General features: G+C 48.5%; 1 protein-coding gene across 4 annotated transcripts in view; it reads left to right on the forward strand.

Moving 5' to 3' along the window:
• The window catches only part of NUP188 (nucleoporin 188), a 1,828,090-nt gene that overhangs the window by 613,653 nt on the left and 1,187,124 nt on the right, over nucleotides 1-27,313 (forward strand). For all 4 annotated transcript variants that reach the window (XM_069609202.1, XM_069609203.1, XM_069609201.1 and 1 more), the window contains exons 12-15: nucleotides 2,951-3,040; nucleotides 4,419-4,484; nucleotides 17,222-17,341; nucleotides 18,035-18,161. In XM_069609202.1, coding sequence (XP_069465303.1) covers nucleotides 2,951-3,040; nucleotides 4,419-4,484; nucleotides 17,222-17,341; nucleotides 18,035-18,161 — 403 coding nt within the window. The remainder of the gene's footprint in view (nucleotides 1-2,950; nucleotides 3,041-4,418; nucleotides 4,485-17,221; nucleotides 17,342-18,034; nucleotides 18,162-27,313) is intronic.

The raw sequence follows: 27,313 nt of genomic DNA on the forward strand, positions 1-27,313 counted from the left end.
GCCGCCTGAACATATTTGGGCATCCTTACCGTGAACTTGAGCTGGTGTACAGTGTCCATTGCCCGGTCCGCGCTCTCCTCCCGCTTCTCCTCCAGGTCGCAGCTGCTCTTAGGCAGAACACCAAGTTCAGCCCAATCAATCAGGCTCACAGCCACCTAGGCACCAACAGCTGCCCTTTACGCGCCCTCTGGAGTCCTTGCTTACGGGTGTGTCAGGTTCCAAAGCACTACCTACACGATTCCTAATTCGCCCGATATGGAATTGTGCCCTGTCCGCCCTGCAGTTCCTCTTATGTCAGCTTCTTTCCTGCACGGCCTTCTCCTCCTTCAATTCCGACCACTGCCAGGCCGCTGGCTGTTCTTGTTTACTCTGCTGCTACAGCCGTCTCTCGTCCTGCTCGGGCTCTGTCGCCTTGCACTGCTAACGTGCTGATTGCTAATTTGCTCCTTGTTGCAGACTGGCGACACTGCAACACGTGTCCTGCAACCTTCAGTAGTGCTAACAGTCCAGTCTTGTGTCTGTCTGCTTCTGACAGCAGGGTCTGTGCCCACGGCCTCCGGCTCGCACTGCCTCCGAAATCCTGTTTGTGTCGCTTTCGGCAACAGGCCCCCTGGGGGGAGGCCTCCTCATGGCCGCCTTCTTTATTCGTGATCTGCTTCAGCCGCTCTTTCTTATGTGGCTTGCGCACAGCCCGCTATTCGGCTGCTGCCGCTCTAAATGTCTGCCAGGTCTCAAGCTTTCTAGCTGCTGCCACTCAGTCTGACCAAATGGCTGCCTCCCTCTTCCCCCCTCTACTGCATATTGTTCCGTACCTCATGTACGAGCTGTCAGATCTCCTCTCCGCCTTCTGTGCGCAGCGATCCTTGGGTGCTTACTCAGAGCGGACTCATTGTTCACTGCCAGGGTGTCGTTGCCCATATGCCTGCTCCTAATCCTGATGCCGGATGGCCACCGCAGTCGTGCGCACCGCCCTGTGATCTTCCTTCGCCCTTCGGTCACCCAGGCTCACGTTCCACCGGCATGCTCTCTGGTTCACTTAGTCCGCATGTGCCCGCTCCTCCTGTGCGGTTCTCGCTTGTCTCGCTGCAATAGGCGTCTCGCTGTCTGCTACACCAGCTGCGGCCCAGAGCTCTGTTCTTCTCCGGAACTCTGTTCCTTATTCTTTGTTCTGTGCCACCATCTTGGATCTCCTGCGTTTGAGTTGCGACGAGGACTGCCAACAGCTACATTTCCTTGGGCAGAGTCCCACCGGTTCCCAAACAGTGCACAGATGTGCTCTCGACTTCTGACACACCGTGCTGCAACTTTAAAGTTGCGTGCTTGCTAAAAACCTTACATTTGAAACAAATGCATGTTAGGAACACAGGAGCTCTTGGAGAATCGGCATATTACATGCTGTGTAGCCACGCCACCTCCCTTCAGGACACTGCAGTGTATGGAGGAAGGCAAGTTCCAGCGACAATCACCATTTTCAGCAGACAACAGGCGTCCTTCCAGTCGCAGTGAAAGAAGCTGCTCAAGAGAAGGTTCCCTTGATGCTAGGAAGCTGAAATTTCGGGAGGCGGCAACGAATGGCACAAGCCGGTTATCACAAGCGTTCCAGGTTTGAATGCGGAACGGCAACGTTTCTGGCTTGGTAGCCCATGGAGAGCTTGGCACTTCCGAAGTCTCTTGTGCATACAACCTCGAAGACGTCCAAGGGTTGAAGCACCTAGGAAGGTCTTCTGAGATTACGTAGCAGAGCAGGGCTTCAACAGACAAATCGCTGGAATTGACGCTGGTCAACTGCAGAAGTTATCCATGGGTTGTCAACGGGCTGCTTTTCTTTGAAGGCTTATTGGCTTCAATGCAAATTAGAAGAATGGCTGCAGGAGTCGTTATTTTGTCCAAAACTGGAGCTGAAAGCAAGTCTAAGCCTACCAATGGAAAGGATCCTACACCATTCACACAGCCAGGGGGTGTTCAATCGGGGACAACTACTGGTTTCACCCTGATAGCAGACTTTCTGGCACCAGTGATGTGTACTGAGAGTAGACCGACCCAGACCCCTTCCTGTGCCACACAACAGCTCACTAGCCAGCAAAAGCAGTGCATTACCATAAAAGGGAATTCCTGGCCTGAGAAGGTCGGAAGAAGGACAAACTACTATTTGACCTACGCACAAGCGATTTGAGGGCACTAGGATAGTTTAGCAGCCATATGCGGTAAACGCGATTGTGCACATAAGAAATGAAGCAAAAACGGTAAACCTGTAACTGCTGCCAACAGATTGTCTTTAGCCACATCTAAAAGTAAACAAAAATCTGAAGTTTAAAAAGTTAGGGCGATCCCCATTGCACTGCTCTGTAAGGTGCTGTGTGCACTGTTAAAAAGTCACAAAATGCAAAAGGGAAACCTACTGATAGTCTGAAGGACTGATGAGCTTCTCCGGAACAATGAGCAAAGAGGAAGTGAAGCTGAAGGCTTTACTTCCATTAAAACACAGAGCAAATAGAATGGGGCTCCATTGGAAACGATTGAGGCAAGTTGCACAAAGAAAATCTTTTGTTACACTAATGTAGGGTTTTCTGGATGTTTCTTTAAAATAACTTCGGTAATATTTCAGAGAGCAAGAGTAGTTCTTGGATTGAGCCAAGGATATTCGCCAAAAGCACTTTTTATTTTTCTTCTTAACACATTTGAATGGTTAAAAACATAAAACGAGATTGAGCACTGTCCTTCAACAAGCACTTTGGGCATACACATACAGTAGATCATTAAATAAAATGCATGACCATAACACTCACTCCCAAAAGTTAAGTGTGTTGTTGGACTTTTAACTGGCATCGTCCCATTTATCCCATAAGCTGTCTGTCGCATTGTGTGCATTCCCCTCTGCCTACTTCAAATGTCTTAAACGTCGTTGTAGATGGTTGTCTGACTCTTCTCATACAGGTCTCTTATTTTACAGTACACTGCCAGCACCGTCTGTCTGTGCATCTATGGCCTACTGTCATTCGTCCTGACCTCCCTAGAGGAGAACACACTAGGCAAGCAACAGGTGAGGTTGGAGATCTCTGCATTTCATTTCCAAAATAAGTTTCATTGTTAGCTTGTTGCCTGCATGTTCCGGACTGGTATAGTAGCCTACTGTCATGAAAGCTTAATGACAGGTTATCCCGTGCACCCAAGTACATCAATTGAATAGTATTGCCAACAATACCCAGTGTGTTGAAGGAATAAATGATACCCACTGCCAGCTTTATGCAGTCTTTGACTCCATTCCCACCTCCATTGCTTCGGTTATGCTTTCTTTTCCTACATCGTACCTTTTCTTTGTAGTACGTTCATCTCCTATCTCACAGCCTCCTTTGACTTGCTCTCCTTTTCTTTATTTTCATTCTTCTGGTCTTGAGTCTCTTCTCTTTATTTCACTTCTTATATCCCTTGCACCTTTAATGCTCTTCATTGTCTTTCTATCTTGCCACCCGTCATCTCTCTAATCTCTCGCCTAGCTCCCTGCCCCCTTCAATCTCTCTCGCCTTGCTCCCTGCCCCCTTCAATCTCTCTCGCCTTGCTCCCTGCCCACGTTCAGTCACTCTCCTTGCTCCCTGCCCGCGTGCAGCCTTTCTACATGCTCCCTGCCCATATGCAGCCTCCCCCTTGCTCCCTTCACCTGTGCAGCCTCCCCCCTTGCTCCCTTCACCTGTGCAGCCTCCCCCCTTGCTCCCTGCGACCCCGTCAGCCTCCCCCCTTGCTCCCTGCGACCCCGTCAGCCTCCCCCCTTGCTCCCTGCGACCCCGTCAGCCTCCCCCCTTGCTCCCTGCGACCCCGTCCGCCTCCCCCCTTGCTCCCTGCGACCCCGTCCGCCTCCCCCCTTGCTCCCTGCGACCCCGTCCGCCTCCCCCCTTGCTCCCTGCGATCCTGTCAGCCCCCCCTTGCTCGCTGTGCCCCAGTCAGCCTCCCGCCTTGCTCGCTGTGCCCCCGTCAGCCTCCCGCCTTGCTCGCTGTGCCCCCGTCAGCCTCCCGCCTTGCTCGCTGTGCCCCCGTCAGCCTCCCGCCTTGCTCGCTGTGCCCCCGTCAGCCTCCCGCCTTGCTCGCTGTGCCCCCGGCAGCCTCCCGCCTTGCTCGCTGTGGCCCCGGCAGCCTCCCGCCTTGCTCGCTGTGGCCCCGGCAGCCTCCCGCCTTGCTCGCTGTGGCCCCGGCAGCCTCCCGCCTTGCTCGCTGTGGCCCCGGCAGCCTCCCGCCTTGCTTGCTGTGGCCCCGGCAGTCTCCCGCCTTGCTCGCTGTGCCTTCTGCGACCTCTCGCCTTGCTCGCTGTGCCTTCTGCGACCTCTCGCCTTGCTCGCTGTGCCTCCTGCGACCTCTCGCCTTGCTCGCTGTGCCCCCTGCAGCCTCTCGCCCGAGTCTTGACGTCTATTGTCTCTACCTTTCCCTAGGATATGATTGACACAGCCTGTGAAGTATTGGCTGCCCCAAGTCTCCCTGAGCTGTTTTGGAGTACGGTGAGTACTGTGCACTTACACAAAGGAGGGATTGTGCCATACTTTACAGAAGATTCATTTGGTGGTGGGTTTAATCTGGGGGAGCGTGAAGGTCAAATGTAGCTCTGATATGAGCCCTGTTGGGTTTTTCTGAAATTCTCTGGTAAAGATACCAACTTGTGGTAGGTAAAAATAATAGGTCTCCAGCATGGGGTCTCGCATTGATTCACATCATGAATATTCCCCATAGTCGGGCTGGGAATCCTCTGTCAAAGAAAAAAGTTTCACTTTCACTTACAAACTGTATTTCGAATGGATTGCGTCCTCCAACATATTCCTCATCTTTGACATGTAATGTCCCCAGCTGTGCTGCTTCGGAAATTTTTCGGCAGAGGGCGTCCTGCGTCGATGGCGTCGGGTCGATGTCCCTCGAAGGCGTCCGTGTTTGCTTCGAGAACTCGGCACACCTTGTGTTATCTACTTCGATAATGTTTTCTTCTACTGCGCTGACCCCGCGGTGAGGCTTCAAAATGTGCGGGCACTGGAAGTCCAAAATGTTCATCACGGACCCGCACTGTATCTGCTTTCGGTGTCTGGACGAGAGCCACGATACGGATGACTGCTCGAAGTGCCAGTCGTTGACTGCCAAGGCCTTGCAGGAGCGTAAGTGGAAGTTGCAGGTAGTCAAACCCTGTAAATCCAAAAAGACTACTTGTCTTTCCACAGACGACTCAAGGGGTGACACTCCCCGTCAGAGGGAGTCCAGGGGATCTCTGTCCCAGAGTGGTTCTCGCCACTTGTCCTCATCGAGGCACTCCCTGAAGCAGCGTCACCAGTAGCTTTCCCCTTCCTCGTCGGATGATGGCTCTGCGAGGAAAGTGACTTGCCCCGCTAAATCCTCTACTCCGGAGGAGGAACATTTTCGGGTCCTGCCATTCAGGTTGACTTCCGCCCCAAGGGTCTTCACCAAGCTCATGGTGGTGGTGGCAGCGTATCTCAGGAGAGGGGGACGGGGGTCATGTCTACCCCTACCTGGACGACTGTCTGATCCGAGTGCGTTCTCCCGAACAGACTTTGGATCATCTCGGCCTCACCTGCCACTCCCTTCACAAGCTGGGCTTCTCCCTCAATTTCAAGAAGTCACATATGACACCTTCCCAATAGCTCCAGTACATCTGGGCTGTGTTGGACACATCCTTGGGGAAGTGCTCGCCACCCAAGTTCAGGGCTCATCACATTGTCCAGATGGTCAACACATTTCAACATGCCCAGAGTCTCCACGCTTCCAAATTCTTAAGGTTGCTCGGCATCATGGCATCCTGCATTCTTCTGGGCTAGAGGCCAGACTGAGGATGATATCCCTTCAATCGGCTCTCAGGAAGCAGTGGTCGCAATTCTCAGGCAAAATGTCGTATCGCCTTCAGATTCTGCGCATGGTCTCACAGGATCTTCTGTGGTGGGCCAGCGAAGGGAATCAGATGAAGGGAGAGCCTTTTTGGCAACCGTGGCCAGAGGTGATGGTAGTGACACACACTTCCCTCACAGGATGGGGTGCTCACGCCAACGAGCTGACCACCAGCGGTCGTTTCTCTGTCGGAGTCCAGACTCAACATAAATCTTTAGGAGCTGAAGGCCATCAGGCTGGCCCTGAAGGCTTTTCTGCCGTTCGTGCACGGGAAGAGTGTCCTGATCTTGATGGACAACACAGCGGCCATGCATTACCTCTACAAAAGGGGGGGGTGTAGGATCATTCCCGCTGTGCAGGGAGGCGATGCAGCTCTGGTTCTGGGCAATACAGCAAGGAATCTCACTCTCAGCGATTCATCTGGCCGGGGAGAATGTGGCGGTGGATAGTCTGAGCAGGGAGAGCGCGGTCTCCCACGTGTGGGAGTTGGCTCATCAAGTCCTTCAGGAGCTCTTTGCCCTTTGGGGAACCCCTCAAGTGGATCTGTTTGTGACCGGTGCTAACCAGAAGTACGAGACATATTGCTCAAGGGAATTCCACTGGGAACCCCAAGCCTTTCGCCACTACCCATTTTGTTCATGTGGGTAACCTACAGATTTAGGCCTAGGGTGTCTAAGCCAGCAAGGAAAACAGGGAACCCCATGCTTTTCCCAAGAGGACACCCATGGGAATCCACACATGGCCAAATTGGAGGGGCGGCCCATCTCATGTAGCCCTTCCCAGGGGCAGATAAGGGGGAGGTGGCTGTCCTGCCATCCCTCCCTGGGCTCAGGCGTCCGTTCCTAGGAATAGATATCTGGTCCCAGGGAGGGCTGCATGACATGGCACCCACTCCATTGCAGCTGGGGGGGAGGGGGTCAATGCCCCATCCCATTAGAAAATTCTGAGACCCTTTGGGGTGCCCCTCAGCCCCCCCTAAAAAGCGTTCCACCATTTTCACTTTTTTCCTTTGGTAACCCAACTCCCCTTGGTGCAGAGAGGCACAATGAGGTGCCATTCTGGTGCTGGGGTGCCCAAACCTTACTGCCCCACCCACTGGGGGGCCTGTCCCACCATTTTTGGGGACCCTCTTCTCCCCTCACCTCATGCAGGTCTCCCTGGGCCTCCTACAAACGGCTGTGTGAGGTACATCCCACCCCTCCATTTGGGGTGGGGGGGCGGAGGGTTCCCAAAAATGGTGGGACAGGCCCCCCAGTGGGTGGGGCAGTAAGGTTTGGGCACCCCCGCGCCATATTGGCACACCAATGTGCCCCTGTGCGCCAAGGCAAGTTTCGTAAACAAAGAAAAAAATGAAAAATGGTACACTTTACATTTGGGGGCGGGCTGAGGGGCACCCTAAACCGCCAGGTAATTTTCTAATGTAATGGGCGGTGACCCTCTACCCCCCCCACACCAAATGCAGGGGGGGCATCTCATTCAGCCCTCCCTGGGGTCAGATGCCCCTTCTTAGGAGCAGATGTCTCCCCAGGGAGGGCTACAAGGGGTGCCCCCATTTCCCCTTGGGGTGAGGGGGAGAGGGCTACCCCCCTTTTCTGTAAAATATATCCCTGGTGGCTAGTGGCCCACCACTCCCACCCAAAATTCCCTTTTTGTTTTTGTGCTTTTCCTTTATTTTTCCCCCTTCCCTGGGGGCAGATGATCAGGGTTGTACATATGTGCCCCATGCTTTGGGGGATGGGGGGGGGGGGGGCGAGGGCTGCTTACTGTAAGCATTTCCCACACCCCCCCATTCAAAGACATCCCTGTGTCTAGTGTGCATTGCTGCCTGCGCATCGAGCGCCCTGTACCTGATCCGCGGGCAGCAATGCTGTCACACAGGGTGTCCTTGGAAAGGGGAGAATCCCCCTTTCCAAGGACACCATTTCCCAAAAATCCCTGGTGGCTAGGGCCCCCAAACCCCCTCCGCCCTTCCCATCACGTTTTTTTTTTTTAAATTCATTTTTTTGCCCCCTTCCCTGGGGGCAGATAATCAGCCATCTGCCCCCAGCGTTGTGCACATATGTGCCCCCATGCTTTGGGGCCCGGGGGGGGGGTAAGAGGGCTGCTTACTTGAAGCAGCCCCTCTCCCCCCAAGTCACAAACAAATCCATGGTTGTCCAGTGGGTTGCTGGTCACGGATCGAGCGCTCTGCGCTGATCCGTGACCAGCAATGCCTCATATATGTGGTGTCCTTGGAAAGGGCGCCCCCAGGCGTCTCCGGCGCTGTGGCCCCATGCTTTGGGGGAAGGGGGCTGCTTACCTAGTAAGCAGCCCACCCTCCCCCCGCGTCACAAACCGATCTGTATTGATCCGGTGACATTGCTGTCCATGGATCGCACGCCCTGCGTCCGATCCGTGGGCAGCACTGCCACACAATGGGTATCGTTGGAAAGGGGAGAATCTCCCCTTTCCACCCACACCCGCCTCGATCTCCAGCTTGAAATACAGCCGGAGATCGAGGCGGAGAAAGGTGAACACTCGCCTTCTGGTTTCACCGCAGCAGCCCGAAATGGCTGCTGCGGTGAAAATTACTTTCACGCCAACATGCTTTACGCACGCCGACGTGAAACTGAAGGTAATCCAGCCCCCTGGCAGTGAGGGGGGACCTCCCCCCCTCACATAGCCCCGGGGTTGGATTACAGTTTTGAGCGATCCCTGCTTTGCAGGGATCGCTCAAAACAAGGTGCCAAAAAGGACGAGATCCCTCGTCCTTGGCACTTAAAGGGTTAAAGATGAAAGATGATTAAATCAATGTCAGAGACCCTGTTAAAGGACTCGCTAAAGGAACACAAGCAGCAGCGTGGGTCAGAGGTAAGAGGGGGGCACCCTGGATACATCTACGTGCACTCGAATGCTCTGGAGCGACTTTTCGGATTAAGGTAAGCAATACCTTTTTCCCCACAGTACCTTAAGTTTGAAGAAATGTTCATGGATGGATTCTCCTTGATGTGGCAGTGCAAGAACCGACCTCCGGATTCCTTGGTCTGATGACGAAAGGCAGGACAATGGATGGGATCTCTCGGCAGCAGTCTCGAGGGTGGACCTCTCGCACAGATTTCTTCAGCTCTTCTGGTCAGCCTGTGGTTTTGGCACCTTTTCTTCAGCACCAACAAAGGGCACGATTCGCCCGGTCAACCTTCTACGATTCCTGTAGTCCAACACTCTGCTGAGGGGACTTGAATGAGTCTGTTTGTGTCTCTGGAGGTTCAACTGGAGCTCAGCAAAGACTTTGACGGATTCCACCTTTCAAAGACGATGCACTTCCATTGGGTCAGAGGTCTCCTGGTATTGGGTTTCCGCAGCTCTGGAGAGGCACAGCACCTCAGGAGATGGTTCAGATTAAAGTCAGTCTAGGGACTGGTTGTGCCCACAAATCAAAGGGAAGGAGTCGCCCTCTTATAAGTTCCTCTGTCGGAAAGAAAACTGGGTCAGGACAGCAGTGGTAGCTTCGCAGTGTTGCAAAGGGTCTGCAGGCTTCTTTGGTCGTCTTCTTCTTCGGTTATTTCAGTTTTCAATGGTCGACTGGCCTTTCACCTGAGGAGCCTCACCTTTTATACAGTCCCAGCACACACTCCTCTGCAATCTCGCTCAGCAATTTACATAAAGGCGCGGGTGGCTGTCCAATCAGGAAAGCCAGACCCCCAGTGGGAGCTGGTTCTATTCAGGGACTCGGGCAGAGAAAGGGCAGGGGCGTGCAAAACTCCTCCCCCACTTCCTGCCTGCCCAGACATACTGCAGCCTAGGCAGGGACACCCATGGATTCCTGCCGAAGAAAAAACACACACACAGGCCTCCCTCTCCCACAATGGTAGAAGAAGGGCTAATAAAGAAAGACCATGATGGAAATGGCAAAAATAGAAAGGAGCCACCAAGTTAGCACTTTGCTGACCCTATTGTGCATAACCAAGACTGTGAACACAGTCTGAGGTAAAAAATAACACAGTAGTTGGTAAAACTCATCCACTGCCACTAGCCATAACTAGAGGGTTGTCTATGTGACTAAAAAGTCACAGGCGCAGAGAGAAGGGGATACTAAGTATCCCTGTGGCGCTCCACATAAGGTGGTATGTACCAATCTCTCAAGATATAAAGTTTTAGGAGAGATACAAAGTATCTCTCTATCCTTAAGAACAGTAGAAATTAAGGATAAGTAAAGAATCTCAAAGGAGAACTCAAACGGTTCCCAGCAACACTGCCCATAAGGAGCTGTGTTCTGCAAAAGTAAAATACAGATGCCTTAAGAGATCTGGAGGAAAGGACAGGCAAAACACAGAGAACAGAGTTCCAAATGTCATAGCCCGTAGGAATTAATGAATGGAAAAAGGCTCCACTCATTCAGCATATAAGGAAAAAGGTCCAGAAGCCCAGAAAAAAGTACTGGGGGTCTCACTAGGAGAGGGGAGGAAGCATAACAATGATAAATCTCGATGCAAGACAGGTCTGTGTTGAAGTCAAGGTTGTAAGCGGCACCATTGTATAAAAAGCACAAGAATGAAGATTGAAACACGTGTGATGGAAGGCGCGAAGAAAGCTTAACTGCTGATGGATGTTTGATCATTTATGGAGTAAGATAAAATACCAGTGACCGAGTGGTCCGGCACCACGAGGGTGATAAATCGAAGGTCTCTATAAGGTATCCAGCCAAGAAGTGGCAGAAACAAAAGTAGAAGATTGATCAGAACATTGTGTGAAGTGAATCAAAGTGGTCTTGCGACGGTTTAAGCAAAAACCCTGCACGTTCAAAAGTCTTTGATACAAGAGGAAAACTTTGAAAGTGAGATTACATGGTCCGAGCCCGAACAAGGGAAACCAATTGTGAACATTTTGGTAGAAAGGGGGTCTGAGCCTGAAGTAGGGAGACCCATGGTGAACACTAAAAGCGAGTGCCTATGAATGTGAAAATCCTGAGAAGAAAGGAACTTTGCTTGTTCGTTTACGACAGGCCCTCTACAGTAAGAAACTGTTACTGGGAAAGAGACTTTAGCAGAAGGCCCTGACACCTATGCTTTGAACTATATCCTCGTGGCAGAAAAGTCAGAGTGTGTGCGAAGCTCGAACCTGCCGCTTTGTCCCGTGCTGAAAACGTGGGGAAGGGAAGCCAACTGTCCTGACATATTGTTTTTTGAACACCTTTCCTTTTTTGCATACTCTATTGTCCCACACCATTTTTTATTTAGAAGTAAGGATTGAAAATAGGTTTATTAGTATAAGCCCTTTTATTTTGACAGAGACCCGACTAGGACAGCATTATTTTTTGATGATCGTAGCTTGCTCCCATCTTTATTTGTAGGTTTAGAAAGGCGTTCAACCAACCTGTTGAAGTCCAATAAACACCCTTGAACTGTGATCACTTGTGTCTATCTTCACTGTTTGATACCATGCCTTCCTTGCAAGGGGCAAAGCCATGTTGGCCATGGGGCAAGTGGAAACAACAAGGAGGAAGAAGACGCTAACTGAACTCCTGCGGGTTGGCATTCTGTCAGACCGAGAAGCCCCGGTCGCAACAGGAGTGGTGACGAGTCTGGTTGCGCAATCATAAAGGAGCTTTGGTGGCATGCACTGTATGAGGAAGCTTGGATCCATGAGCTCTGTGCACGTCGGACTGCAGTTGCAGACTCGTAACCACAGGGAAGCTGGCGCGTCTACGAGAGACTGAGAAACCCAATTAAAAGCCTACCGCTACAAGGTACGAACATTGTAAATAACGCTTAGAAAGCATATCCAGGTTACAGGTGCCTGAGAAACCCGAGGGTGAAAAAACCCTATGAAAGGGAGATTTAGAGAAATACATACCTGGTTATTGATGGGACACTATCCACGTTACAAGAGTCTAGGCAACTTAATTATGTAAACTCTATGAAAGGGGGAGTGCGAGTAAGACAAGTACTGTGAAAAAACACTGGAAAAGCTATTCATGTTCCAGGAGCCTGAGAAACCCAAGAGTAAAATAAAATCCCCATGAAAGGAACTGAGATAAGTATCGGCACTGAATAACACCTGGGAAGCGATATAGGATACGGGAGCCTGAAAAAAAGAGGCGCAACAACTGTAGAAAGGGGGTGGGGAGAAGGGATATAAATACTTTTGAAGTAAAACTGAGAAGGCCAGCTCTCCCTATACTACAGATGTTCTTTACCTATTCAAATTAACTAGGGTGCTCATCAGTCAGTGAGAGTCTGAACCAATTCCCTCCTCTGTCCAAAACTCACCTGTCTTGACCCTGCACTGAACAACTTAAGATAGAGAAATGGCTCCCCTCTCCTAGGGGATGTTTCCTCCACCAAGTCCACTTCAATAGTCTACCTTTAGATAGTTCTTAGTGACTTATCTAATCAAATATTGGATTCTTCATGTTCCCAACTGTCTTTCACTTGCTGATTCCTTCTTTTATTTGTCCTTTTCCTCTTCAGTATTTTGGACTATCCCTGTCCGTTCATGGGATACCTCTTTTCCTCTCTTTATTCCTCTTATTTATTAAGATTTTCTCTTTACTTGGTGGAGTCTGAGGTCTTAAATATTGCTTCTTCTTGTCTTTCATTTGTTCCCAATATTATATCTCGAATGGGACGAGTATGAGCGTTCCTGTAATACTTTTTGGTGCCCCTCCTGGTTCTCCTTCTTTCCCTTCTAACGGGATTACTCGGGGGTGGCGGGTGGGTGGGAGGGTACATCACTGGGTTTTCTTACAGGTTGGGACCTTGTACTTCAAAAGTCAGGTCACCCTCTTGCTCCTTCATTCCTTGGTTGGCTCGCTGTGTGCCGCTTTAAAGAAAATGGTATTGGCACCGTTTATAGAACTCCCAGTACACTGGGATACAGCCACGCCACCAATCTTCAGCTGTTCAGACTCAGGATACCTTGCCTCTTGCTCGGCTTCTTGCCCCTCTTCTCTCCTGTAATGTCCCATGTCGGAGAGTATACCTGGGCACCTATCTCTCTCCTCTGACGCCACACGTCCAGGTTTCGTTCAGTGTTCCTCTCCCAGCATATTCAAAACTTGCGTGTGCTCTCTCCTTGAGGGTCTCCGCCTCCAAACTTTGACGCCACCGCGAGACTTCCCTGGCGTAGTGTCAAGTCCTTCTTATTTGTTTGTTTTAAAGTCTGTATTGGTCCAGTAATCTTCATCTCGGTACCATCCCAGTTTTTCGTCTTGGGTATCGGCACAGGTTTTGCTTGACAGTAACAGATTCTAATTTGTTCTTCATGCTTTCCTTCATTATACAATGCTGAACATCTGTGAAGACCTGCTCTCCAACCTGACTCTAACATTCCCTCTGTCCTCATCCTACTTGATCTCTCTTCTGCTTTCGACACAGTCAACCATACCACCCTGCTCAATCGTCTCTGTGACAACCTGGGTATCACTGATCAGGCTCTGGCCTGGCTGACCTCTTTCCACTCTGATCGCCCCTCCCAGGTACAACTTGGGTCCTTCCTATCTTCTATCTCCCTCTCTACCTATGGTGTACCCCAGGGGTCTAACTTCTCGCCCTGGCTTTTCAACCAATACCTGGAAACTCTCGCCTACTGCATTTCCATTTTCTGCTCAAATTTCCAGTTCTATGCTGATGACACCCGACTCATTTTCAGGCATCCTTCAACCACCTCCTCTCCTTCCCTCATCTCTGATTGCCTAATCGCCATTCAAGACTGGTGTGCTGCCAACAATCTTTGTTTAAATGCCAACAAGACTGAGATCCTCCTCATTGGTACACCTTCACCATCCTTTCACCTCACTTTCTGGCCCCCCTCCCTTGGCCCTCCTCCTACCCCTACCTGCGAGGCTAAGAACCTCCGGGTCATCTTTGACTCCACACTTTCCTTCTCCGCACATATCTCTGACGTCTCTAAAAAGTCAAACTTCTTACTGCACCTCCATAGAGGTACTCTGCCTTTCCTCTCCTTCCCTCAGAGGCTCACTGTCTTCCAAGCTCTGTTTCTCTCTAGGTTGGACTACTGCAACAGCCTCTTTCTAAATCTACCTGCCTCCACTCTCCACCCTCTACAACTAATTCAGAACAAGACTGCAGGACTTGTCCTTGGCCTCAAGCCTGGGATCGTATCTCCCCAGCTCTGAAATCCCTTCATTGGCTCCCAGTGGATGCAAGGATTAAATTTAAAACCCTTTGCATTGTCCACAAGTCTTTCTAGGGCCTGGGTCCAAAATACCTTCAGCTATCCCTAAGCAAATATCTCCCCTCTCGAGCTCTTCGCTCCTCTACCTCTAACTCCCTCATGGTCAGTCGTTTCTCAAAGAAACGAGCCGAGGGTAGATCTGTCTTCAGCCAGGGCCTCCCTCTGGAACAGCCTCCCAGCCACTCTAAAACTTGAGGAGAACCATCTCCGGTTCTGGAAGCACCTCAAGACCTTCCTCTTTGCATCTGCGTTTGCTCCTCCTCTCCCTTGCTGATCTGCTCACTCTTGGCACTGTGCATCTGGCCACCCTCCGTCCCCTTGGCCCAGTTACCTGCTCACACTGCCCCCCTTCTGCACTGCCTCCTGGCCACTCCTTGCACTGGGGACTGTATCTGTACCCATACAGTCCCCCCCCCCCCCCAATCCCCTAATTTTCTTTGTTATGCACTTATCAGACTTGCCCAGTTCTGCTGCCATAAACACCATACTTGCCGGTTGCACTACCCCTTTTTATTGCTCCATTATATATTTTATTTGTATTTATTATCTGTTTATCCTCTACTCTGCACTTTTCCCCTTTCCCTTTCCCATGCACTTGCACAATCTCAATGTCACTGGGCCTAGTAAGATCGTTGTTTTGTTCTCCCCTGTTCCCCTCCCTTGCCTTGTCGATCTCTAAAACACTTGTGTACGAGCGCAATACAAATAAAATATCATATCCTATCCGGTTTAGTTTCTGGATTGGGTCCGGCTGGATAGTAGTTCAGGACTCTGGTTCAGGTTCCAAGTCTCAGAAGGTGCCACGCCAAGATCCACAGGATCCAAGACGCAGGGGGTCTGCTTCCCAGTGACCCACACATAGAAGTTCACACCTGTGTGCTGAGGCGCACAGGGGTGACCCTATGTGAGCCTGGAAATGCATTGGAGGGACAGTGCCTCCTTGACCCACTACTTCCCTGTTGATTTATGTATTTTTGCATAGGAGTCCAGTCTGGACCTGTGGCAGTGCAGCACTTCATTTTTATTGTTGGTGAACAAGACCCATTGGATACCCCTATGGCAGCCATGGGTAGGGGTGCACTTTGGTACCCTTTATGTGTGTGTTTTGGGGCACCTGTATGTAGCCCCACCGAGCAGGCTATACCTGTGAAAAACCTTGTTAGAACCTCTCTTTTGGGCACTATGCCCCATACATCTTAGTGCTGGACTTCTAAAGTATAGGAAATTGTACTTGTGACTGGTTCTCATCATTGTACCTACATCTTCAATACCTACCTGTTTCACCTGGTTAGTTATTTAGTGATGTAGTATAAGTGAACTTACTGGTGAATATATGTATTTGTATTTGTTTCATATGGCTTTGTGTGATATTTCTTCCTGATAGTTTCATTTTTCAGTGTGTTCCAAAAGCCTAAATAAATAACTGTATTTTCTAACTGACTGTCTAAGCTGAATTATTGTGCACTGTGTGGATTCATTGAGGGACTCTGGCCATGCTCACACTCGCCTGAGAATAGCCTTGAGTGCTCTCCTCACTACCTTGATTGGGTTTTGCCTAAACTTTGAGTCTCCTTGTTCACCGTAACTAGGGTGGCCTCCTAAAATCTTCCTACCAAGGTTGATTTTAGAAATCAATTTTAACACCAATAACAGAAGTTTGTGTCCCCAAAGGAGGCGGCAACTCGGCAGTGGTCAGGCGGGTACGTTGACATGCCTGTTCACCCCCTCCTTCTGCTGTTCTCCACAGGGATACATGGGTATAAAGTCCTGCACCTACCTCACTCTTTCCTGACTTGGGTTGCTGGTGACCGGGTCAAGGATCCCTTCCTAGACCTCACATATTTTATGGTGGGATTGAGTGAGTTACTTACCTAAACTTTCCTCATCTTTTTTAACTTTGAATCGTGCCTTGATGCACACGGGGTTAGTGCACTATACAAATGTCAAAATAACCACTGGCATTGCCCAATCCCATAGTAAATCTCCTGGAAAGTGTAACTTTGGAATGACTTTAGTGCACTAGGTAATGGTTGTGTTGAGCTATCCCTTGATAGTGCGCCGAAAAATAATGGAATGGCAAGTAGTGATGATTAATCAATTCCTGTTTATTTTTGTGATGTTAGAGCCTTTGTGGATGACACGTGTTTCGGCAGAGCTGCCTTTATCGAATCCAGGCTATATAGCTATCTATAAAAAAATAAACAGGAATTGATTAATCATCACTACTTGCCATTCCATTATTTTTCGGCGCACTATCAAGGGATAGCTCAACACAACCATTATATATTGTCACAAACGGAGTGGAGGGACTCTAAGTCTCCGTAGTAGCTAAACCTGGTGCGACGCAAGATCTTTAACATCACCTCAACTCTCATGGACAAACCCTTTTAATTTAACGGGGCGCGTAGGTACTGCAGCAGGTGCCATCACAAACAGTCCCTCACCAAGAATGCAATTTAGTGCACTAGGACCCACACCATTTTAGGGCTGGACTAAAGAAGTGTTGTGGAACATTTTACTGTTAGTCTAATGATGAGATTCTACTGAACTTTAAGCATTTGAGTACCTTGCTGCTTTACACGGGTTATTGAATCAAAGGCTTTCTTTCTTCTCCTGAAGGTGAATGTGTATATGTGTTCTGTAGTAGGTGTGTGACAATATTTGCATATAGGTTTCTTCAGCTTAGTGTTTATTTTGAACACCTAATAAATCATTGTATATTTGTGTACTTGTCTAACTGAAATTATTGGTGTTGCTCTGTGTCCCCTCATTTTAGCTCTAGACCACTCTGTGCTTTCCAGAGACTGTGCCTTTCTGTTCTGCTATCTACCTTGTTTGGGGTTGGCTAGACTTCGTAGTGCCTTTCCTGTTCACCATAATAGGTCAGCCTCCTAAAAATCCACTATCGGGGTTGATTTTGGAAATTAATCTTAACAATATTCTTTGACGTTTGCTCTCTTAGGAACCAGGTGCCAGTGCCTCTTTGCCAAAGACACTGTTTTTGTGCCTTTATGTCATAAACAGTTGGTACATTCACAATGGTTTGTTTGTTGGCTTGTTCTATGTGATTTTAAGTTTCACCATTTGGGTAAGGCTGTGCATTCGCAGAGCTACACGTAATGTAGGGTTTCAGTGTGCTGCTCCTTCTTTGGTGACATTTCTTTTCTTTAACTGGCAGGAACCCTCCACTGGCCTTGGTATTCTCCTAGACAGTGTGTGTGGGATGTTTCCGCACCGCCTCTCGCCCCTCTTGCAGCTCTTGACCGCCTTAGTTTCTGACAAGTCCACTGCCAAAAAGGTAAGTTCATCAGGAGCAGCAGTTGTGTGGTGAGTGTCACAGGGGGCACTGCTTTTTCACTGCCGTTTTACTCCTGTCCCTGTTCATTTTGATGTAATTTCCTGCTTTGTCCCAACACTTCATTCGGCAGGGCATTTCATTTTACTCTCCATGCTGTGAAAAACATCCTGTATTTTGCACTCTGCTCCCATTTCATGCAGTCTTTCATGCAGTCTCCATGTCTACGAGTTCCCGCAACTATAAAATGTTTCTCTCTACTACTAGAAGCAGTCTCCCACATGTAAATGTGTGTCATAGTTGCACTTTCCCTCTCCCAAAAGCAATTGAGGCCCCTTTTCAGTCACTGGTCTCTTAAACTTCTCTGGTGTTTATATAACTTTCTGAGGATTATAACTTTAGAAGTGGACCTAATTCTACATTTCTGGATTCCAGAACTGGACACCACTCTCCCTATAAAGCTATATAACAGGCTATTCTACTAGTTCCTCTCACTTCGCCCCCCCAAATTGTCACCCCTACAGCCATTTCACAGTTTGCAGAAGTTTAAGTCTGCTATGATAACCCTGCCAGTATCCCTCTTGAGGCATTCAGTTTCTTGTTCCCCGTTTTTATTTTCATTTATTTAAATTTTTATAATCTGCTGCATGCCATGGGCCTCTTGCTTAATTTCGCATCTTGTTCTCTTCCCCACAGGTGTACAGTTTCCTTGATAAGATGTCATTTTACACAGAGCTGTATAAGCACAAACCCAACGATGTGGCTGCACATGACGACGAGACTCTGTGGAGGAGGCAAGCTCCAAAACTCCTATATGCCCTTGGTAAGGAGTGAAGTGCTGCGAACCATGTCCAGTAAGCAAGCCCCTCATCTTGGATGCCAAGCCAGCCCATAATTGTGTTACATATTGCTCTACCCATAAAACCACCTGTCCTCCCCCGCCTTCAGAGTAGGCAGGACCAGTCCTTCCACCCCTTACCTATATGCCCTCCTTCCACGTTCTATGAGGTCCATGATAGGAAAGCTACACACCCTTTTGAAAGCAAAGAATTATTTTACCGTTTGATAATGGTATGAAGTGCCTCCACCCCCAAACCTATAATGGAGAGCCTGTTACCCAACCTCATTTCCAATAACGTAAAAATCTGATTTCTGACTACCTGAGAGAGGGCGGCCCTGTTCTCCCACCCCTGATACCCAGCCCCCTTCCCAATGGTATCATTTACGTTCCATCATTCCACATACCAACAATTGCCTGGCCTCTCGTCCCATTCCTAATCTGCAGAGTACCAAAAGGGCTAATGGACGATTGTGGAGATGTTGGGCTGGTGCAGGGTGTCTAGACTTTCCTCCTGAATACACTGGTTTTCTCTAGACATGTATTCACTCTCAGGGCCAAAAGTTAATTTCCAGTTAACCGAAGGACTCCAAACACACTGAACCCTAGAGGCAATACTTTTCTGTAATTTGCTTAATCTTTTGACAGAGATTGAGCTATGCAGTGGGGCCATATGCTGGAGATCCTGCAAAATGTATTTCACCTGTTGGAGTTTCCCGTCTGTATCAAGAAACATGGTTGAGTTTGAAGCTTTCATCTGTGAAAAACTCAAACTCTAGATGACTAGCACATCCCATTATACTGTGCTTTCTTTACCTACTCTGACTGTGGTGTTCTTCTGTTCTTTATTTTATCACCAAAGGTTTTGTTCTCGCTCAAGTGACCTAGAGCTTCTGTGCTGCATTTGTTTCTGGTCCGGGCAGTCTGTAATGGCGTCTGAATTGGCTTCAACAAGCTGCCCCGAGCCAGAGAGTGGCCGAAGTATGGCCCTGCTGAGACATTCTGAACAATAGTAGTAATAATTGGGTATCTATAATGCGCTTATACACAATGTGTTTCGTGCCGCAACAAAACAAGAGGGTGGGGGAACAGGGAGGAAAACATAAATCCATCCTACTTGGCCTTGTGACATTCGGATCGTGCAAGTGCAGTAATGGGAAGTGGAGTGAAGGGGTGTGGGGGGAGAGCTGGTCAGGGCGGCAGGCCCCGTGAGAAAAGCAAGTACCAAGGGAGGCCAGTTGGACAGTCAGGGTAAAACAGAGAGTGCATGGGAAGGAAGGTCCACGAGCTAAATGCGAGGTGCTAGGGAAAATTCTAATTTCTGTGTTAATTCCCTTCTACCTTATTTTATTTATTTGTATTTATAAAGCACACAAACGACCCAGGGGCATTGTGGCGCTGTTAGAGTGCTCAGCTTGTATAGGTAGTACGACAGTATTGAGTACAAAGGTTTAGGCAGGTATCAGACGATGACAAAGAGAGACATGCATACTGTACTGTTTCTATGGTTACAGTGCAACAGCATGATTATGCAGGCTAGTTGGGTACATTAGCAGAACAGTAAGGTTTTTAGAATTTTGCGGAATTTGGTGTAAGATTTTTCATTCCTTAGTGTAGTAGGTAGGGCGTTCCAGTTTTTTGGTGCGAGGTGTTGAAAGCTGCACCCTCCAGCTTTGGTTCTTTTGAATGTGGGTACATATACCTGATTGGAGAGGTGGGATCTAGTAGGTCAGTTGGAGGAGTTGGGTGTGATTCTTTCAGATAGGTAGGGTGGGGCATCTGATGAGAGGCACCTGTGTGTGATGGCCATTGATTTGAAGAGTATACTTTCCTTTACCGGTAGCCAATGGGCTTCTTTTCTGGCTTGACAGAGATGTTCCCTTTTGGGAATGCTCAGCGCTGCCCTGAGTGCGTTATTTTGAGTGACTTGTCGTTTTTTTTAGGTTTTTTGCAGGGGTGCCCAGGAATAGGGCATTGCACTAATCCAGTTTAGTGCCCACTGTGGCTCTGGCGATGGATAGGCAGTTTTTTGTGGAGAGAAAGGGTTTAACTGCATTGATCATCTTAGTGGTGTGTGCGGTTGAAGAGGCTATGGCGTTGACCTGGCGGGACATAGTGAAGCGTCTAGGTAGACACCTAGGGTTTTAACAGTTGTGGAGACTGTGATGGTGGAGTTGTCAATGTTAAAGGTTTTGTATTGCGGTGGGAGTTTGAGAGTTTCACTAGTACCTACTAGGAGGATCTGTTTTGTCCCTGTTTAGGCAGAGTTTGTTGGCAGCTATCCAGGTCTGGATGGCTAAGTAGATTTTGGTTAGGGCTGCTGCGTCTTCTTCGTAGGTCCCAGTTAGTGGGAGTAGTACCCAAGTGTCGTCAGCGTAATTAGTGTACGCTATGTTGCCACAGTCGAGATCATTGAAGAGTGGGATGGTGAATATGTTGTTGAGTCGGGGAGGTGCACGAGCCCTGAGGGACGCCGCAGTGGATGGTAGTGGGGGAGGCAGATGCTGTGTCTGAGAAGACTTTCATGAGTCTTCCGTTTAGGAAGGAGGCCACCCAGGTGATGGCTTCTGGGGAGAAATGCGCTTTGTTTTTTAGGTTTATGCCTAGGATATCATGGTTGATGAGGTCAAAGGCAACTTACAGGTCCAGAAGGAGGAGAAGTGCCGGTTTGCCTGTGTCCATGATGTCGCCAAGTTGTATTTTTAGATCGAGTAAGGATGACTCTTTCCCGTGTCCTGGTCGGAAGCCTGGCTGTCTTTTGCCTGAAATGTGGTGTGCTTTTAGATATTCCTGAATTTGCGTGTAGGCAACTTTGTCCAGGATCTTAAGCAAGAATGTGATGGGCCTATAGTTATTTTTTAATTTCTGGGTCCAGGGAAGGTTTTTTTTTTTTTAGAAGGGGCGCACCCAGGCTTCTTTTAGACTTTCTGGAACCGTGTTGGAGTTGAAAGAGGCGTTAATGAAGGACTTGAGAAAAGGGGCGAGTGTTTTTGCGCAGTCTTTTATTAACTTTCATTTCAGTTATTTCCCTGAATTTGAACGGAATTATGGGGACTTTGGTGGTCGGGGGAACTGCGCTAGGGGTGGTGCTGTGTTCTGTGCTAGTGGTTAATTTAATGTGCTGTGACAGGTTTTTGTGATGCTCCTCGATTTCTTTTCTTGCAAGAGTTAGATTTTATTTAATAGGGCAGATTGTATTGTGTTGCACCAGGTTTGGTCTTTGACGATATCATGAAATTTAGTAGCTGTTGTGGTAAGTTCTTTGAAAATGGCAAAGAGTTCGGAACTGGCATTTGTAATTCTTTCGTTATAGGACGCTGATTTCACTATAATTATGGCTTTTTTTGTAATCTCAGGTAATATTTTTATATGAGGATAGCGTGGCTGGGGAGGGTGACTGTTGGGGAGAATTCTCTTTAGGCTGAATTTCCTAACCTGGTGCGTCCCCCAGCAGCTTTGCTGGATTTCTGGAGTTTGTTTTTTTCCTCCTGCCAAGAGTGAGACTCTTTCTCCCACTCCTGGACATGATTTATGGTGTTCCTTTGACTGTTAATGTGTTTTGTGGGCTATGGGGTCCTTTACTCCATAGGGTCTTGTGTGTTTTTCCTATGTGTGTTACACAGTACCCTCCGTGCAGTAACACAGGGGTGTCATAGTAACACCCCACCATAGACTCCATGCCCTGGGACTGACTATTGTCTCCCAGGGCACGTAAAGTCACCATTGGCTTTACTAGTCCCAAATTATGAACAGAAACCAGTACAAACCATCATATTGTGGACGTACTGGTCGGGGCAATTCGATTGCCCCGGGGTCCGTTGTTCGAGGGGGCACGTCTCCGTCCCCCCTGATCGAGTTTTGGCTGGTGGCAGTGGATACTACTTTTTATACGAATATATCTCTATGGGATTTTCCCATTGTTCGAGGCTACCAACATTAATTATTTAATTCTTATAGCCTCGAACATACCGCCGGTTTATTTATTTAATATTAATTCTCCGGTTGGTATTTTTTGCCAGAACTCGATTCTAAAATGGTGTTTGTGTTCTCTTCTGTGACTCCAACCCAAGTCGAGCCCTTTGTTCCACTTTTTGGCGGGCTTCTCCACAGAAGCCTCCAAAAGTGGTGCCACTCTGTCTGGGTACCACAGGGGGTGTGGGAGGGGCTTAGGCACCCTGGACTGAGTTACCTTGGTAACTCAAGTCGCACTCTTGTGTGATTGACCCAAGTGGTGAGCCGGCCGGCTCACCACTTAGCATGTTTGAGTGACAGCTAGGCTGAGTGAATGGGGGTTTTCTGCATAAAAGCAGGGCTTTGGGGATTGGAACTTCAGAAGTCGCCACTGGACCTGAGAATCCGACGAGGGAGAAGCTGAGCCGACCTACCACGACGACACCACCGGTGGAGCCCTGCAGAACAGATTCACCACTTCCCGACGACAGAAGATCTCCCGACTGGAGAGGCTTCTTCCCCTGACTGGTGGGCACAACCAGTTTACCTTTTTTTCTTCGCACCCCAGCCCGGTTTGTGGTCGAACTGCTGTGCCAAGTACCCCGACAGCCGGATAGCCACTCACCACTGAACCGCGAATCACCGGACCGCTCCTTGTACCGGAGAAACTCTGCGGCTAGTTTCTTCCCTGGCAGTGCAACGGACTCCTGTCTTCCTCCACGACGAGATCCTCTCTTCCCCCGGACGAAGCACCGACTTGCACCCGCTGCCAGGAACAACTGCCCCCGCTAGAGCGTTCTCACCACTTTAAGGTACCGTGTCCGCCAGGTCTCCCTTTCTAAAGATTGCTACAAGGTAATAATAACCCCTTACTTACAAGTACTATGGCAGCGATGCATGCTTGGTGATAGTACTAAATTCATTTTAAGATTGCTATCTGTTTTAATAATTATTGAATCTGAGCTAAAGGATATAAATGATATAAGATGAGCTGTAAATACTTATATGGTATGTGATGCATGTAGGAATGTTGTTTAGCTATGCACAAATTCTTTTTGCTTAGGTAGCATATATAATGTATGTGTTTTATGGTCAAAATGGGAAAATGAACTGGTGAGAATTCTGTTTTGTAAGAATAAATTTCTTTGTAAAGGTTTTTAACCAAATACAATAAAAAAAAAAAATAACCCCTTAACCTTCTGGACTGGGCTGGCCGCCTTGACCCTCTAACTGGTCCCTTTCTTTGGTCCAACTCATTTTTGAACCTTTACAAGACTTTTGTACACTGCAACCGTGTGACCTTGGACACATTTCGTTTGGATCCTCTGAAAGTGGATCCGGCCTCTTGAACTCAAACTTCACGGTTTTACTTTGCCTTCCTCTCTTGTTATGTTCTGATAAAAGTCTTGGGATCTGTTTCAACTTGTTCTCTGCTTTTCTCTCCCTTTTTAAAACAAACTATTAGAGTGCCATCTACATTAAGCGCTCACCGCTGTCTGAAAATAAGTGGGGCTTTACTTAAGACTTGTCTAATATTCTTTTAAGGGAGTGTATATCTTTTAGTGACCGTGTTTTTGAATTGCTTACTATTAGTGCCTGTGTGTTTTTCTAGATGTGGTTTTAAATAAATAATTATATCTCTTTTACACCAAGCCCTGGTCAGTGTTTACTTGTTCTATTGTGTTCTCTTGACCTATTGTGAATACTCTGCATACTGCCTAACTCTTCTTGAGGGAAGTCTGACTGCTCAGCCACAGCTACCAAGTGAATCTGTGTGGTACAGACCGCTACCAAGTGGGTTTACTGCCAAACACCTGTAGTCCTAAATCTTTTGCAGTGGTCCCAGAGGGAACTGCACAGGTTTCTGCCTAACAGTGACCTCTGCCAGATGGTCAGCGCTTTACTTTTCTGAGAGCGGAGCTCTTTTAGTTCAGAGGAGAACCAGGTGTTGGAGTGTTTCACTATTTTGGCTTTTTTGTTCTGTAGAGGGGCAATGATGTCTAATGCAGAGCTTATGGTCTGTTTGTAGATATCTGCTAGCACTGATGGGTCAGGATTCGAGATCTGTAGTAAGGGTGCTGAGGTGTGGTATGATCTTGTCTTAAGTGAGGTTTTTAGCACTTCTTGCCAAGGCTGGGGGTGTGGGGTTAAGCTTGTTGGCCTTAGTGGTAGTGGTGGGTATGAGGAAATGAATGAGGCGATGGTCGGACCATGGGATGGGGGTGATGGAGCTGATGTCAACATCCCAATTGTGGTTGGCTATCCAGTCAAGGATGCGCCCTTTGTCATGTGTGGGTGTGTTTATTTTTTGATCAAAGCCTAGTTCCTGTAGGGCTCAGGAGAGAGATTTGGCTGGTTTGTCTTTTTTGTCATTAAATCCAAGGTTGAAATCTCCTACAAGGATGCTTTTAGAGTTGATTTTTAGGTTTTCTGCCAAGAGGGGTGAGGTTCTCCTGAAACTCCAATAGTGGGCCAGGTGGGCAGTATACAAGGTTGATGGTAATGGAGTTGGGGGAGAGGGCGATTTTTATAGCAAGGGAGTCGGTGTTGCCACCCAAGTTAGATGGGATTTGTCTGGCCTCTAGGTGATCTTTCATGATTATTGCTACACCTCCTCCTCCAGTGAGTCGGTCTTGCCTGATGATGGAGTAGCCCTGCGGTGTGGCTAGGGTAGGAGAAGGCCCTGCGGCGCTGTGTAGCCATGTCTCGTTAATAGCTAGAATATCTAGGTCCAGGTTGGTTATGAGTTAATGGATTTCAGTGGCATATGCAGGGATGGATCCGGCGTTAATCGAGGCACATTGCAAGTTGTGGGGTGTCTGGGTTATAGTTGGTGGTGTTTGGCGATCCACGTGTGGCAGGGTTAGAGTGTGTCGAATGTGGTGTGGGCGAGTCTGGCTTGGATGTGTCTGTAGGTGGGTCCATGACTTTGGATGAGTTTGGGAGAGCCTGATTTAAGGTGCTGGGGTATCTTGAGCGAAGACCCAGGAGATGATTTCTGATGTTGGTGGATCTTGGGCGTGAGGTTTTGGTGGGTGTGGGACTGATTGCTCTGTTACATTTTGTGAAAAAAGAGAGTAGGAAGTAGGTGGGGGGAATGCTGGAAGAGAGTGTGAGTGGGGCAGCTGGGATATTGGTTGAGAGAGGGCGTTGCATGGCGAGAGGTACTGACCGAGAGCAAACTATAGCAATTTGCACAGGTAGATGGTAGAGCTCTTTCGCTGGACTTTAGGACTTTTAATTTTTATCCTGGACTTTTTGAGACCTTTTTCTCACTCTCATGTATTTCTATCGGATTTGGACTCTGTGTTTCTTTTGGTTTTGGAGTCTGACAAACTCCATATGCATCACCTTTTGTATTGTGACACACAGCACCTTCAGTGCAGTGTCACAGAGAAGTCCTTTGGATTTCTCTTAAGGTTTAAATACATTCTCTTGGGTAAACTACTGTTCCCAAGAGTAGTAAAATGAAGTTGACTTTACTTACCAGTTTTTCCTATGTAGGACCAGTACAAACCATCTTATATGGAAGTACTGCGGGGTTACTTAGTAGCCCCTTTTCCTACTTTCTCATGTAACATTTTTATGTTTCCCTCCCTGCAATTAATGGCTGGTGGCTGTGGTTTATTTTTCCTACCATTGTGCGTTTTTACCGCAGGCTGAATACTCAGCTGCAGTATTGCACCCATGAGTGCCCATTTTGTCAAAATGGCTCGGTCTTCTTTTTTCGCCATTTCTTGCTTGTGAGGTCGGTGTTTTTTTTGCTCTGCATGCCAAACCAGGTTTGGTCCGTTTGTTTGTTTTGTCTTTGGTGGGCTTCAGTGCTGAAACCCACCTCTGGCTCCAGCGTGTCTGGCAGGGCAAGGAAGTAAGGGAGGTTCCGAAACTCCCTAGGCCTAGTCTCCTTGGCTACGGTAATGCACCCAAAGGTTATTGGCTGCTGTGAGATTGACAGCTACACTGCGAATGAATGAATGGGAGAAACCTGCATAAAAGGCTAGATCTCTTGGAGAGAAGCTTGCTGCACCCTCCTGGACTGTTGGTTTTGCCCGGTGAAGCCCTGCTGCAGTGCTGAAGTTCCAATTTTCGTACAGACAAGAGAAGCCCGGAACGGACGACTTCCTCCCTTGTGTTGGTGGGACCAACTGACCCCAAGACGAACTTGACTGGAACACCTCTTCCTGCTGGCTGTGCTTCTTTGCTGCTGCTGGAACAGAGTGCCAGGGGACAGGAACACCAGGAACGAGTGCATAGTCTTTAAACCGGACCCGAGCTCCAAGAAGATCATGAGGACCCTCCCGAAGCAGAGTGGCCCAGGCCTGAGCCACAGCACTAGGGTGCTGGACCCCAGAAGCAAGGGGAGCCCATAAGGTGTCCAAGAAACGCGGTGGTGTTATTTGCCGGTAGCTTAAACTGCAAAGTGCTGCTGATCTGGACGAAGTCCATTGCCGCAGCCGACCTTCGAACGGCAGTGCAGGAGTCCTACAGACGTCCTCCCTCTTGTCTGCACGACTGAAGCCCAGGAACTGCAGGACTGCAACCAGAACAGAATCCAGCTGGATCCTTCTCTTCAGACCTAAGGTACCGTCTGACTTGGGATACCTACCTCTTGTGTGTAGCTTGCTTACTCTCACTGGAGACTTGCATTAGCTGCCTTTTGCTGAGCTGCTTGCATCTTTGCTTCTCACAAGCCTCCTAGCTTGTGGCACAACAGTGATTCTTTTCTAAAAATTCTCTATTTCACATTATGCAAGACTTTTGTGCTATCCACCAGAAGTGCCTCAGCCCCCTTAGACTTTGTTCAATTGAGATTGGCTGTCCTGTCTCCCTGCAGACTCTTCTGACCCCCTGACTTTGTTTATCTGTCCCTTATATTACATACATAAGTTACTTGTATAGCTGGGAAAGAGTTAACCTATACTTCATTGGGGGATTGCAAAGTACTTCCTTGTTCAGCAAACTTGTTAACCCTGGTTTCCTTCCCTAACCTTATTCTTTTACCGCAACCTCCGTATTGCATTTAAGTGTTAAAGTGATCTATTAATGTCTGCAGTATTCTAGCTATAACAGTCATCTCAGGGTGTCGGAAGTGTGTGTGTGTGTGTGTGTGTGTGTGTGTGTGTGTGTGTGTGTGTGTGTGTGTGTGTGTGTGTGTGTGTTTTATTTTTTATTTCTAAAGAAGGCTT

This window comes from Ambystoma mexicanum, chromosome 8 (genome assembly GCF_040938575.1).
Source record: "Ambystoma mexicanum isolate Mex_15411 chromosome 8, UKY_AmexF1_1, whole genome shotgun sequence".
NCBI classification, from domain to species: domain Eukaryota; kingdom Metazoa; phylum Chordata; class Amphibia; order Caudata; family Ambystomatidae; genus Ambystoma; species Ambystoma mexicanum.